The following is a 15,463-nucleotide window of genomic DNA, read 5'->3' as shown; positions in this document are numbered from 1 at the left end:
CCAGTCTTCTGCATTCTTGTAAGCAACTTCGAGTCAAGTAAGCCTTTACGTTTCAGAGTTCGAGCTTAATAGATCTGAAGATTTACCAGGCATATGCCGCTACATAAGCCTGATCATGAGCCCCCTCCCCCATAAGGAATATAAAGCCACCAAAAAATGTTTGTCTTTTACATTTATGTTAGCATATAGTTAAATCCATGTTTTCCCCTTTTAAAAAAAATTGTTTTGAACCATTTAACCGACTCATATACTCTTATGGGCCGAATTCGAAACATTCATAAACAAAAATATTGACAAATTTTGAGAGTAAAAAAAACAACAATAAATAAACAAAAAACATATGAAATAATTTCACGTAACTTAAAACTGAAACATAAAATACCCAAAACGTTAAATTCATTTGCCTGGAATATGATCGCGTCCAAGATGTGATAATTCAACTATATAAAACGACATAAGGATGACATTATTATAATCTAGCTAGAAAATTTTATTACATTTTTAGCAAGTCCCTTTGTAGGAGGGGGTGTTTCAAAATAAATGAAACAGACTTAATGCTGAAAATCAAACTGAGGTTTTATTACTGCTCAAATAGTAAAGTAAACTGTTTCAGTACCTGAAAACTAGTTTCAGTAAATTAGTTTACTATTAAAGAAAGACGAGAGAATTTTCAAAGGCTAAAAACACCTTGACAAATGGGTTATGAAAGATTTTTTTGCAGACTCCATGATCCTCAAGTCACTGCTGTGAGAAGGAGGTTCAACTGCTATCATCATCATCAAATGGCTAGATGACATTCATGAGACATCCCAAACAAATAAAATGACACCATCATGAATGACTGAATGACAATTAAATGACACCATTCATCAAATGACATCCAAATACTATGACAATATCATCAATTGGCAATATAATATTCAAACGATATCAACGTCAAATGACTAGAAAAAGGCATATGATCAAATGGCTAGAAAATATTCAAATGACATCATCGTCAAATGACATAACATCACCACTAAACGGCTCGATGAGACTGAGATGATACGATCATCAAATACATTTGAATCACTGTCAAATACCATGGCAATATAATCAAATGGGTAAATAAAAATCAAATGATATCATCGTCAAATGAAATAACATTATCATTAAACGGCTAGATGAGATTGGAATGAGATATCATCAAAAGACATTCAAATGACTTGATATCAATATCAAAGGGCTAGATGAGATTCAGGTGACATTCAAATGCCATGATCATCATCAAATGACATTCAAATAACAAACCACGTATAGTTTTTATTGTCATGAATCAAGTATTTAAGTTTACAGTGAAAAAATAGTTAAAAGTCCTCCACTGCAGTTGCAATTACTAATAATAACAATTCTAAACTTGATTAAGATTAATTTTGAATCCGATTTAAATTCACCTTTTGACATAAGCTTTGTTGCCATATCTTTATTTCCAGATCGATTTTCAATTCTTACAGCTTCAAGCCACAAATCTGGCGACTGTGGATTCTTGAGCCGACCCTTTTCTAGCACACATCTGGCCTTAATCAAACTTCCAAGTCTCTCTTCAAGGCGCGAGAATAAAATCCATAGAGGAACAGAATGTGGGTTTTTCTTCGTCTGCAAATAAATAAAAGCGTAAATTTAATTAGTGAACTCAGTAAGTTCAGATTAAATTAGGAATTTTTAGATGGGTTAATTATTGTAAGTAAATTAATCAGTAAATTAATAATTTAAATAGTGAATTCCGGAAATCCCATTTTGAAGAGGGGTCTGAGCACCTCTACCTCCATTAGCATGGTGAATGTATATATTAAAAAGAATAACGAAGAAAATAAACAAAAGAGCAGAAAATACATCAATTGACTGCAAAGAGAGACGAGAACATTGTGCTTCCATTACTACTACTACCAATAACAACTCACCGCAGCACTAAGTCGCCTGAGGCCAACACAGCTACGCACGCTCCTTGTCCATCCCAATCTAGTCAAAGCTTCCCTCTTTACAGCCTCTCAGGAAGTTCCTATTTTCTTTAAATCTTTCCTTACGACATCCTCCCACCCCAACCGAGGACGACCTGCTTTTCTTATAGCCCTTAACGGTTGGTCGAGAAGGACTATTTTTGACAATTTGTCATCCTTCATCCACAGAACGTGCCCCAGCCATCATAACCTTTCTCTCATTATTGCCACAGAAAGCGGGATTGAACCCCACTTTTCGTACAGACTGCTCTTTGAAATACGGTCAGTCAGTTAGGTACCCAAAACCATCCGTAGGCGATTTCTCTGGAAAAAATCGAGCAAATATTCCTCAGTTTTTTCAGAGCACTCATGCTTCAGAACAATACTTGACCACTGTCATCAATTTAGCTTCCAATATTCTATTCTTTGTTCGCAGACTTACCTTCCTATTCTTCCAAACTTTTTTCAATTGTGATGTAACACCCTGGGCCTTGGCTATTCAACTTTTAACATCTTCACTGCACCCACCGTCTTTACTATTAATACTACCAAGATAAGCGAAGCTGTCGACGTGATCGATCTTCTCATTACTCCACGTCACCTTTTCATCTTCACTTATTCCTAGCCTTAGCGACTTAGTCTTCTTAACATTAATTTTCACCCCTACTCTTGCAACCTGAATTCACAAAATCTCTAAAAATTATTATTCATTTTGCTTATAGTTTCATCTAGGATGCTTAAATTATGAGCATAATCTAAGCCCAGGAAAGTTTTACTTCCTCATTTGATTCCGTGTTCTTCCATTACCTTTCCTGTGCTCCTTATGACAAAGTCCATCGAAATGATCCATAGATAATTTCAGAGACCACACTGCCTTTCCATGACGATAAATAAAAGTTCAAATAGGGATAAAATTCTTTTAATAGACAGTGTTTCCCAAACAGTGATAGAAATTCACAAAAAATACCAGATATTTCGGTCACATATGCAGTGACCGTCATCAGTAGTAAAACTGTTTGTGAAACACTGTCTATTAAAAGGATTTTATCCCTATTTGAACTTTTATTTTTCAAAATGATCCATATAATTGGGGATAGAACATAACCCCGCTTAGCTCCTGAGTTAATACGAAACCAGCTACTAACCCCATTTCCTACCTTAAACGCTTAACCTTAAGCAGTTTATTCTCGTACATAGCGCTCAACACCTTAATGTATTTGTCTGGTATACCAAACAAGGATAAGACTTTCACTAAAGCTCTTCCATCAGCTGAATCAAACGCTTGCTCATAACCTATAAAACTGAGGACTAAAGGTATTTTATGACTCAGACACATCTCAATTATTAACCTAAAAGTAAAAATTTAGTCGACATATCCTCTACCACCTACGACACATCCTAGAACCGCCCTATTCGTCTCTTAAAACTTTGTCTACAGCATCTCTAAGTCTAAAAAGTATCATCATACTCAGTAATTTTCTACCAACAGAAACCATACTAATACCTCTGGAATTATCACACTCACTCTTATCACCTTTCTTATGAAGATGTTGAATTAGAGTTTTTCTAAAATCGCTAGGTACTTCGCCTTTGTAAAAAATCATATTCATAATCTTAGGTAACTTATTTATAATCTCATAACCACCATATTTAAGAAACTCATTTACCGCACAATCAGCACCTGGGGCCCTAGTCCTGTAACTCTATCCCGGTTTAGCACATTCTCAAACCTCAAAATTGACCCCACATTCTCAAGCCCCACGATAGATTGACTATTTCCTTTCAATTTATTAACATGCCAGTACAATATTTTATTATTATGTCGTCTAGGTACATCTTCCAGATCTAGGACGATTTTATCCATGGTCTCCAATTCACACCTCCTTAGTTTATATTTTAATGCTTTCTCTACTTTCTTTACATCCCTCTTATTTTCATATGATCTATCACTCAGATAGTTCTTATACAAGCCCCTCCTCCTCTCATTAAGCATTTTCTCATTAAGCCCCTCCTCCTCTCATTAAGCATTTTCTCATTAAGCCCCTCCTCCTCTCATTAAGCATAAACATTAAGCATTTTCACTAATATTCCTAACTTTATTCCCTAAGGCACCATCAACAACTTCACAAATAATTTTACCTAAAATTATTCCATCCGTCTTCCTGATACTTTTTCTCTGTATTTAAATAATGTGGAATTGAAACGGGTACAACAGTTTAAATATCTTGGGATAATTATAGATGAAAATTTGTCGTTCCATGAACATGTTAAAACTCTATCGTTAAAAGTTTCTAGGAATGTTGGGATTAGGTGCCATCTCCGCCATGTTTCTCCGGTTAATATACTTATATCAATTTACTTTTCTCTGGTCCACCCTTTTATTCTATATTGTGTTTCTGTGTGGGCTTCAACTTTTCCTTCGGTTTATAAACCCCTTCAAATTTTACAAAATAAAGCGATAAGGATACTTTTTCAGATTGATAATAGGTCTTCTGTTGCTCATATTTTTGAATCAGCTGGAATTTTTTCTTTACATCAACTTCATTTCGGTGCAATATCCCAGATATGTCACAATTACATTTTTCGTCAGTTAGCATCAGATTTCCATGAAATTTTCCCTCTTAACTCACAGCATCATCCATATCCAACATCACTCAGGTTAAATTTCTCGCAGGACTTTAGGCGAATAACTAGAGCAGGATTTAGTTTGAGGCATATTGGCCCAAAGGTGTGGAATTCTATTTCTCTTAATATTAGAGAGTGCGCTGATTACCAGCAGTTTCGCAGAATGGTGGGGAAGTTTATCTCTGATGGTTGAATTTGGTCTTACTTACCTTGTTTGTATTTGGGCAGTTGTCCAAGAGGCTTGTTTGTTTTTTTTTTTTTCATTTAATTTGTTAACGGAGTTTAATAATTTGTTGTAATTTTTAATGCGTTCAATAATGCCACCAGGCATGTGCGCAGGTCCATTTTGTAGCATTATGTATATTTCATAAATAAAATATCTGTATCTGTACATTGTTAATTTTTTAACTCTCTAGTTTAATATTCAACTGCTCCTGGGAAGTTTCTCTTAAAATTCTCATCCTGGAGTCTACCAGCGTCACAGCTTCCCGGAAGGTAGTTACCCTTCCTAAATTTCATCTTCAAATTAACCCTAGACAATACTAGATGGTGATGATTACTTTTAACATCCATATCAGCACCCTATGTATCCTAGTATCTTCTATTGATCCTGCCAGTCTTCGGTTTCCAACTGCATAATCAATAAGGTTCGCTGTTTTACCATCATGTCAATACCGTGCTAGCTTATGGGTCATTTTATGACCAAATACTGCATTTGTTATATAAAATAGTTAAAAAAGAAATCCATTTCTACCCCATTAACAGTAATCATTTTCAGCAGAGACGAAGAATTAAAAAGACAATATACGTTTAAATAAGAAAAACATTTACATGTAGACGAAAAGAAGAAAAAAACAGAATTCAAACAAAAAAAAATTAGAAAAAAAAGGAAAAAATATATTTAGCCTTTTCTCAACATCTGAACTAAGACAAAAGATCTAAATAACATCACATTTAACATCAGACAAAATAATATCACACTAATCCGCATTACTAATCATTAACTAATTAGTTAATCCTCATTAACTAATTTGAATTCTATTTTAGGTGCTTCTTGCTATTCCGGAAAGTAGCTGAGTTAGTTGAAGCCAACATTTATGAATGAAATCAGCGCATAAAATATACCCCAAGGAAGGTGCTATCTAACTCCTATCCCCATCCATTTCCTTATTTCTAGGGCTTAGACAAATGCATAGATGTCATGTCTGTACCTATCTAAATTTTTAGAGAAACTGTTTTACTTTAATTTTAGACTTTCAGTCTCTGTTCTATTCCTTCTAGTTTTTGAAAATACCATTCCTATAAGTTTATAAACCAATTTTGACTAAGAGTCAAAGAACACTAAAGTTTGACTTTTTGTCCCAATCCTTTAAGAACGACCCCTGAAACACAAGGGCCGTTGAATCTGAATAAGAAGTATTTTTAAAGAAATTTTAAGACCCTAGCGCAAAGGGTGAGGGTGGGAGGAAGGTGCATCCCCTCTAATATACGGAATAATTTCTGAACCTTTTAATTTTTAATGCTGCTCTTTAGTTTCAGTGGAAAAAACGTGTTGTTTTTTATTCTTTGTCTCCAATCCCAATAACTAAATAAAATGTATATATTTTCTAAGTGTAGCTTTCAACACAATCAATGCAGTGGAACAGGTGTTCTACTAATAATGAAAAAAAAATTCATCGATTTTGAGATAAATTAAAAAGTAATAGAAAAATTAAGCACAACCAACTGTGAGACGTATCATAATCGTCAGGATTCATGTCAAATTAACAGTCAGTATCTTCAGTGATTTCCCCTTAAAACCAAATCGATAACGTTCTGCTTGCCATGCATGAAGAAAAGAGGCACAGAAATCGCTTAAAATATCGCTATTTGGTTGCTATAATGTAATATAATTATAATATATTATAATAATTTGATCTTACGATAGTATAAGATTTTTCAGAAAAATGTTAAAATTAACTTTTAATTTCTGATAATTTTAGCATTTTTCGGTATGTAACGAGCCTGCCACAATTGTGGATTATACATACCCCTTGATTAAATGTTTCTTTGGCCACCAAATATTGCTCAAGAACTGTTTCAATCTGTCCCTTCATCATGTAAAGCTTTGGAAAATTGGGATATTTATGAAGGCCTTCTTCCAAGAAAGACAACGCTGTCTTTAACTCTCCCAAAGACCATTCTAATTTGGCTGATTTCATGACAACTCTAAAAAAATAACGGTTGAAAGTGTTGTGTGAGTCTGGAGGAATACCCTGGCGCGGATGGGAGTTGCTAGACTCAGGACGTTAGAAACAACCATAAAGAAACTACTATACACAACAATAAGAGGCATCATTCACAGAGGGAGGGGAGAATCCCCCACCCCAAATGTGTATAACACCGCAAATTTACTACAACTTGAGAATTTTACCGTTATTTTGGTGGTTTTACAAATGTTTATCAAAATATTCATCTTGAAAGGGGATGAAATTGTTAGAAATGATTATAACCGTAGGTAAAATTTATTACCCCTTCCCTGCTACAAAATTTTGTCTAGTGACACTTTTATCTGGATTATATAACTTAGAGGTTAACTGAAACCATTTTATCGACGTTAAAATTCAGTCCTAACTCATTCTATTTTTAAATTTAGCACGCATATATCCATGAATGTCTCTCTACGGTAGCACAGTGGATTGATCTCTGCTTCGGAAAACAGGGTCAGGGCCTCAATAAAATCAGAATTTCAGAAGTTCAAACCCCCTCCCCTGGATACGGCCTTGCCTACAAACCTAACTTTTTTATCTTCTTTTACCAAAGTTATCATTTAGTTAAAATATTTTTTTTGCGTTATAAGTCTGGAGAAACCAATCTATTTTAGGCACAGTGATTGGGCATGGGGTGGCGATGATTATCGACATTTCAGTTGCCGGATTTCTTTTGATTTTATGGGGCCGGTACTCGACACCGTTTCTTGGTTAGGCCTGGGCATGTTTTAAATAACAACCAGATATTAAATACAAAAACCAAATATTTTTCAACGGAAATTAAGGAGCAACATCAAAACCTAAAACGAACGAAAAGTATTCCGTATATGCGGGGCACTTCCCCCTCCTCAACTCCTCCCTGTTTCTGCTAATGTTAGATTTTTTGTTAAATTCTTTAAGAACAACTGCCGAAGTAAAGGGGCCGTTGAATTTTAATTAGAAGTTTTTCAAAGTACTATAAAACTTTAGAGGAACGAGCGAAGAGTTGAGGAGGGGGCAGTCCCCCTCATATACGGAAAAATTTCCGTTCGTTTTAGGTTTTGATGTTGCTCCTTAATATCCGTTGAAAAATATTTGGTTTTTGTATTTAACATCTGGTTGTTATTTAAAACATGCCCAGGCCTAACCAAGAAACAGTGTCGAGTACCGGCCCCATAAAATCAAAAGAAACCCGGCAACTGAAATGCCGATAATCATCGCCGCCCCATGCCCAATTACTGGCTCTTCAGGATTCCTTCATTTCATTATACACAGATTTATCATATTTTTAATTTTACACTAATACAAATTATTAAGGTTTTGGGCGAAAATATTCTCTCCACAGGCAGCGCCATCTTTCAATTAGTAAATTCCCGATAAAATATGATCATACAAAAGCAGAACAAGATTGCATGAGTTATAATTATAAACAGTTCGGATGATAAAATGTATTACTAAAAATTCAATAAACCCACTTAAATTATTAAGTTTGTTAACTTAAATTGTTGCATAATAGTTTAAATCTTCAAAAACACATAGAGGCAAGTAAATGCATACATATAAACCAAGCCACTGCTGCCTCCCACATAACCCCAAGGCAATGTTTAGTTTCTAATAATTGGAATTTCTAAGAATTGGAATTCCAGGAATTTCTAAGAATTGACCGAAAACTTCAACTATATGTTGAACAACAACTTTCACAACAAATATCAGCCTTTAATTCAGTTGATGAGTCTTTCTGAGAGCTATTAGATCGAATACGTAACCTGACCCTGGTGATTATTTGATCAGGCACGTAACTGTCTTTTTCCTGCGAGGGGGGGGGTAATAAACAAATACCGGAGGGGAAATAAAAACCAAATCTAGTTTGATAATTTGAATAAGAAGTGTCCAGAAATTCAAGAAAATTTTGTATTTCAGGAGGGGACAGGTACCAAGCCACCTCCCCCCCTCCGTCCGTACCTCCCTGATCTAAACCAGACTGAGTATTTTGCCGCAACAAGAAGTAGTAGATTTCTATTACTTAGAATAGGATTCGAACTACTACGAATAGTAGGATTCGAACTACTTCGAAGAATACGATTTCTAAAGCAAAATCTGCAAGGGGCTGAACATTTCTTGTAACTCGTTCTTCTCTTCTCACATTCAATTTTTTTTCCTTTTCTTTACTATGAGTTTTACCCTAATTTCTTATATGTTTTCTATACTTAGTCGATTTAATACATACTTTTAAAGTTGAGCCCCCTCTAAAATATAGTCCCCAGTAGATAATTTCTGTGGCCACACTGGCTAAGCATGACATAACGTAGGACAAGCGAGAAAACGAGGGATTAGACATTAGGTCGCTTTCTCTTCCAAGGCTAGAGAAATCATGTGATTTTATTGCTTTAAATAAGCGCCCCCCCCCCCCCCGAAAAAATATATAAGATTCGGAGAGACAATATTTAGGGAGTAGTTTAAAAGCCCATCATTACAAACAGCCATAGAAACTGTATTGCTCAATTTTTTTAATTCGTGATTTCGACTATTATTCATAACGTCAACGATAAAAATAAATCACATTACTTGTTTAAGTTTTATGATACCAACCACCAAGCTCGAAAAAATCTTTCCAATGTATTGTTTTTATACCACCTTCTCTTTAAGCGAAGATCTATATTTCGATAATGTTTGAATCAAGGTCAGTTAATCAGTCAGTCAGATTGACATCAAAATTAACTAATTATTTAATTTACCTAAACGTCTCCTCTTTCCTAATGTTTTTGCGCATTTTCGAGTTTTCAATCTTTATTTTTACGAAAATAGCATACCCTGTTCAGCCTTTCCTGTTTCTACAATCGGATCTCCTGAATATAGAAAAGTATCCTCGGCCAAAGTACCTGGATGGTGCAAAGAAAAAAATGGTACAAAGGGAAAAGAAACAGTACCTGGATGGCCAAATACGCTACTTCCAGGACTAAGGAGCTATTAATCACCCTATTGAGGGTTCTGCGTCAACATCCCGACTTCATCTTCAAGGATGAAGCTGTCAAAAATATTGAAAAACCTTGGGAACACATTTCTCCTCTAATTTTTCTTGGGGCACACATTTCGACCAGGTCCTATCCTCATGCGCGTGAAGCTGGTTGTGATTCTTCATTCTAAGAGCTCGTTACCATCCAGCTCAATCATCCATCTTTACAAGTCTGACAGTAGGCCTACTTGTCACACACTGTCACCATCCAGCTCAATCATCCCTCTTTACAAGTAGGACAGTAGGCCTACTTGTCACACACCGTCACCATCCAGCTCAATCATCTCTCTTTACAAGTCTGACAGTAGGCCTACTTGTCACACACTGTCACCATCCAGCTCAATCATCTCTCTTTACAAGTCTGACAGTAGGCCTACTTGTCACACACTGTCACCATCCAGCTCAATCATTCCTTTTTGCAAGTCTGACAGTAGGCCTACTTGTCACACACCATCACCATCCAGATCAATCATCTCTCTTTACAAGTCTGACAGTAGGCCTACTTGTCACACACTGTCACCATCCAGCTCACTCATCTCTCTTTACAAGTCTGACAGTAGGCCTACTTGTCACACACTGTCACCATCCAGCTCAATCATTCCTTTTTGCAAGTCTGACAGTAGGCCTACTTGTCACACACTGTCACCATCCAGCTCAATCATCTCTTTTTGCAAGTCTGACAGTAGGCCTACTTGTCACACACTGTCACCATCCAGCTCAATCATCTCTCTTTACAAGTCTGACAGTAGGCCTACTTGTCACACACTGTCACCATCCAGCTCAATCATCCCTATTTGCAAGTCTGACAGTAGGCCTACTTGTCACACACTGTCACCATCCAGCTCAATCATCCCTTTTTGCAAGTCTGACAGTAGGCCTACTTGTCACACACTGTCACCATCCAGCTCAATCATCTCTCTTTACAAGTCTGACAGTAGGCCTACTTGTCACACACTGTCACCATCCAGCTCAATCATCTCTCTTTACAAGTCTGACAGTAGGCCTACTTGTTACACACCGTCACCATCCAGCTCAATCATCCCGCTTTACGAGTCTGACAGTAGGCCTACTGTCGATTAAGGATATCAACTTTTTTAAAGAGCTCATAAAAGTGTATTTGCAGATTGGCTTAACAATTTGGCCGTATTGGAACATGATGAATAAATAGAAAATCGAACTAATTATGAGCCGAACAAACCCTAGGCTTGGGGGAAGAAGGCATTAGATAATTTTCACAAAGGAAGGTGTGGATTACAAAAATAGGCTTTTGACGTTCGAATACGATATCGACAAACGGTTGACATCGTATTGGGAGAGACTTTACAGATAACATATAAGACGAACTAAAAAAACAGGAAAACATACTTTGGTGTCGGTGCTGAAGATCATAATTGTCATAGAATGTCACAAAATTGTCATAAAATATGTCATAAAAGGCAGAGTTACTCAGAATTAGCTTTTGATAAAGTTGTTTTTGAAATACTGAACAATATCCCAAGAATCAAATTGGTTGATTTGGTATAAGTTAATTAGACTGATACAAACTCGATGGGCTTATTGTTGTGTTTAATAAGTGAAAACATACGTTTGCGCATATGCAGCAAAATCCCGTAGACAAGTAACCCAAGGACTTGTACAGATAATAAAGACTAAAAAGTAGGGAAACATACCTTGGTGTCGGTGCTGAAGATCGAGCTTTAGCCAAAAGTCTCCTTGCTCTTTCATATTCTGAATTTTCTGATTCCAGCTTCACAGCAGCTAACCAAATCTCTTCAGAATTGGGGTTTGCTTGAAAAGCAAGAGACAATATGCTCCTTGCTGCTGGAACGTCTCCCTAAGGAAAAACGGGCAGTTAAATAATCAGAAAACAATGTCAGATCAGACGAACTTTCAAAGATAAATGTAATATTTCTGACTAACAAATGCCAATACTCTGAGAAAACTTTAACAAGGCATTAATAGACAAGTTCAATAATCGTTAGATCTATCACGAAGAGAATTGCAACCCACCAGATATTGTGAGATTTAAAACTGTAAATTGATTTCCTGTAAGTAATACGTATTTTATAGCATATAATTTCTGTTCTTGTAAAAGAACTTATATACCACAGCCAATAGGCTATGGTCTGATCTTTACTAGGCTAAGGAAAAAGAAGAAGAAAAAGACACCACTGCACCCCATGTGAAAAGGTGATTTTCCTTGTACCTCAACATGAGGGATTGGAATTCTCCTAATTGGTATTTTTGGCTATTATGATTCCGATGGTGCAGCTCTAACTTCAATTCCACACTATTTTTGTGAAGTTTCTGGTTATTTTTGTGAAGTTTCTCGGTATTTTTGTGAAGTTTCTGGTTATTTTTGTGAAGTTTCTGGTTATTTTTGACATTCCCATAGACTTGTGTTCGCAATAAACTTTTGCCATCATTGAATCATTTTTGGGTTTCCAGTTATTTTCAAATGGCTCACGGAACTGACTATTTGAATTAACCTTACTCTATGCCTATATATCTTAGTTCTGACCAAAGTATAATCACCTACGGAACAAGTACTGACAAAACTCTCCAAAAGTGACCCCGCGTACCTCAGCGCCTCTAGACGCAAAATGTTGTACTACTTAATCGCTCCGAGCCAAAGTACTTTTCTACGGCCAATAATTATGCTAGAGCGGGATTCAGGCGACGTGTGACTGGGATAAATTGCGTAACTACACAATTTAGTTGCCAGGTTCGCATAGGTATACAAAGGGTCACTTTTTTTGTGTGGAGAGGATAGGTTTTGTCAGTACTTGTTCCATAGGTGATTATACTTTGGTTCTGACCTAGGATGGATGATAGAATATCATCAAGAAGTGAAATTAATCTTTTTTATAGAACTCTGAAAAAGTTAAGCAAGCTTTACCTCTCACACAGAGACTACCTGTCTTGGCTTTACTCTAATTTAGCCATGACTCTCAAGTCTTTTCATCCCTTCTACCAAGCTGATAATTCAAATTGATTGATTGAAATAATAGTTACCATTCTTGAATCAACCTCAATTTGCGATTCTTCTTTATTTGACAGTTTTTTTAAAACACGTTTTTAAGCTTTTGGTTACAATAGGCTCTGGTCCGCTCTTTACTGGGAAGATTATTTACCAGTGACTAGCAAAAGTGATAGCACAGTGATACACAGGTTTAGAGTATGACCTTTTTGGGTATTCATGGGGGAGGGAGGGATGAAAACATCCGGAGAAAGGTTCTCAACCCTTATGTTTCCAGTGGTACACTTTTCTATCAACTGCCACTTCTAAGGATTAACACAGGAATGACTCCAAAAGATGCAGTCTTATATAAAAAAAGAAAAGAAAAGAAGTCAAAGAACCAGCTTCCAGTAGGTTAACCCATAAGTAAAGAAGAGTCTTTGTTCTTCTATCAATACAGCAACAACAGTAACAACAACGATAGAAAACAATAGTTTTATAACCTGTAAGCCAAAAACAAGTATACTAAGGACAGTTTCAGCTCCAACCCCCCCCCCCCTCCCATCGTACAAATGTACATTATAAAAGAGAAACTCACTGCCATCCATTTAGACTTGGCGCCCATAAGCCAAAGAACCTCTTCTTTTGGACAAAACTGAACAGCCTTTCGAAGTAGTGTATCTAACGACTCCTGAGTTCCATGATCTTTTTCAAAGTATGCAGCCCTCAGCCATATTGCTTTCTTGTTCGGAAATATAGACAGGGCATGCGCATAAACGGCTCTAGCACATTCGAAAGCACCATCATTTGTACACTGAAAAAAAGCACATACTAGAGGAAGATTTCAATGAGAGAAGAATTCAAACAAAATTCTAAAATAAAATAAACGTTGTGCTCAGTTTACTAAACCTGTAACGTGAATTTCTGCACTAATGGATTATAAGCTGACCCCTTTTAGGCTCGGGCCATGAGGACTTTGCCACTACAACCAAAAGCCACCCCCTTCCACACACTGCCAATTATATGAGGAGATGATTGTTAAGACCGAACGAATTAAGAATTACATAATATAAAATGAAAATGAGAAATAACACAAAAATAGGCATAAAAGGATTTTAACACTGAAAACATTTTAAAGCTCATTTTATGATTGGGTTGAATTTACAGCAAGTGCAAATTGGGTCAAGAAGAGTCCTTGGTCCAGTGAATAAAGACAAAAAAAATGGTTGAAATCGACTTTTGACGTTCTGAAACGCGTCAAAACCATTTATTCACCTAACATAGCCACCAAATAAAGGTACTTTAAGTTATCTTCTTTTCTTTCTGTTGGGATATAAAGACCTACCTGGCGAGAGACAATGATATATTTCTCAAGTAGCGTGGTTTTTGCCATCGACTACAGAAAAGAAGAAAATCACGATAATAATCAAAATTACAAGAAGAAAAAAAAATTCTTAAAAAATTGCAATTTGAATTTCCATTTAACTTCACTATTTTAAAAAAACAGTTCTTTGCCAAAACCTTGCCTTTTGGTTCTACTTCAGTCAAACATATTGAATATCGAAAAATCAATGCATAAATAGAACTTTAACATGAAAACTTTTTTTTTAAATCTCTTTAGTTTGTTGAAGCAACATTCTCCAGTGTAAAATGCCCTGCAAGTTCTAAACCAATCAGAGACAAAACAAAATTTTGTGCCCATTTTCGGATGTCATGAACTGATACAGCTAAATTAGTTTTAATTTTCTTTTGTAAGTAGTTCCACCTGGCTTAGGAACCTATTAGGGAAATTTTCAAACTGAGTGGAGACACAAAATATATGGCCCCGTTCTTGGGTGTTAGAAAATTCGTGACACCCAAATTCAAAATGTCGTCATTTAATCTGAGAATACCTAGAACATTCGAAGTCAAGTAGCTCATTTTGGTCTGGACTGAACAAAAATGTTTGAGTTCGGGAAAATCAAAAGACATTTTTTTCAAGTTTTATTTTTAACCAAGAACTTACGGATATAAGTTTTGAGCTCTTTGGGAAAAATGATTGCCCCTTAACCGGGCAAATTAATATTTCGTAGTGGAAAATGTTTTCTGCTCTCCCCCAACGTAAACTTCGAAGTTCCCTTACAATCCACCCCCTCCCCTGATACACACTCGAAGTTTCTAACTGATCTCCAGCAGTTCCCTACACATTAGACACACTTGCCCAGGGTAGATGCTAGTCCTATAGGGGCTTATAGTAAAAAAAAAAAACGTTTAGGCAGATTGGACAAAAAACACTTTGAACATCTTCCTCCTTCTTTAAAACACCACCTGGAAGCAATCAACCGCATCCCACCTAACCTAACCTGTGATTTACATAAGGGGCCAATAGCGGAGAACAGATAGATGAATTAGACAGAAAAATTATATTAAAAAAACTGGATTCCACCTGTGATATTGCACATATATTATTTAACTTAGAAAGAAAAATTACCCCCCTACCAAATTCTCCCAAGTCTAAATACAAGGTACAGTTGACCCACATTCCCTGAATGTTTCAATTTGATTCACGAAGCTGTTCCCGAGATACACTATTTTGATAGCCTGGTAGAACATAATCTTTTGATTTACCTTGCTACTTAACTATGAATAAGTTTTAAGTCCCATAGGGCATTCTTGTGCAAAA

At 36.1% G+C, this 15,463-nt stretch overlaps 1 protein-coding gene and 1 long non-coding RNA gene across 2 annotated transcripts in view; both read right to left on the bottom strand.

Annotated features, from left to right (window-relative positions):
• The window catches only part of LOC148945010 (uncharacterized), a 540,330-nt gene that overhangs the window by 392,002 nt on the left and 132,865 nt on the right, over positions 1–15,463 (bottom strand). The window lies entirely within an intron of this gene.
• Prp6 (pre-mRNA processing factor 6) overlaps positions 1–15,463 on the bottom strand; it is an 89,107-nt gene that overhangs the window by 11,709 nt on the left and 61,935 nt on the right. Inside the window, exons 11-14 of the mRNA XM_089099453.1 lie at positions 13,400–13,615; positions 11,513–11,676; positions 6,632–6,809; positions 1,434–1,635 (exon numbers count right to left, since the gene is read on the bottom strand). Of these exons, the coding sequence (XP_088955579.1) occupies positions 1,434–1,635; positions 6,632–6,809; positions 11,513–11,676; positions 13,400–13,615 (760 nt within the window). The remainder of the gene's footprint in view (positions 1–1,433; positions 1,636–6,631; positions 6,810–11,512; positions 11,677–13,399; positions 13,616–15,463) is intronic.

The sequence above is a fragment of the Artemia sp. Qi Xiang Cuo genome, chromosome 13 (genome assembly GCF_049724085.1).
Source record: "Artemia sp. Qi Xiang Cuo chromosome 13, ASM4972408v1, whole genome shotgun sequence".
NCBI lineage: Eukaryota > Metazoa > Arthropoda > Branchiopoda > Anostraca > Artemiidae > Artemia > Artemia sp. Qi Xiang Cuo.
Note: the sequence above shows the minus strand (reverse complement) of the source record. Positions and strands in the feature narration are given on the sequence as shown.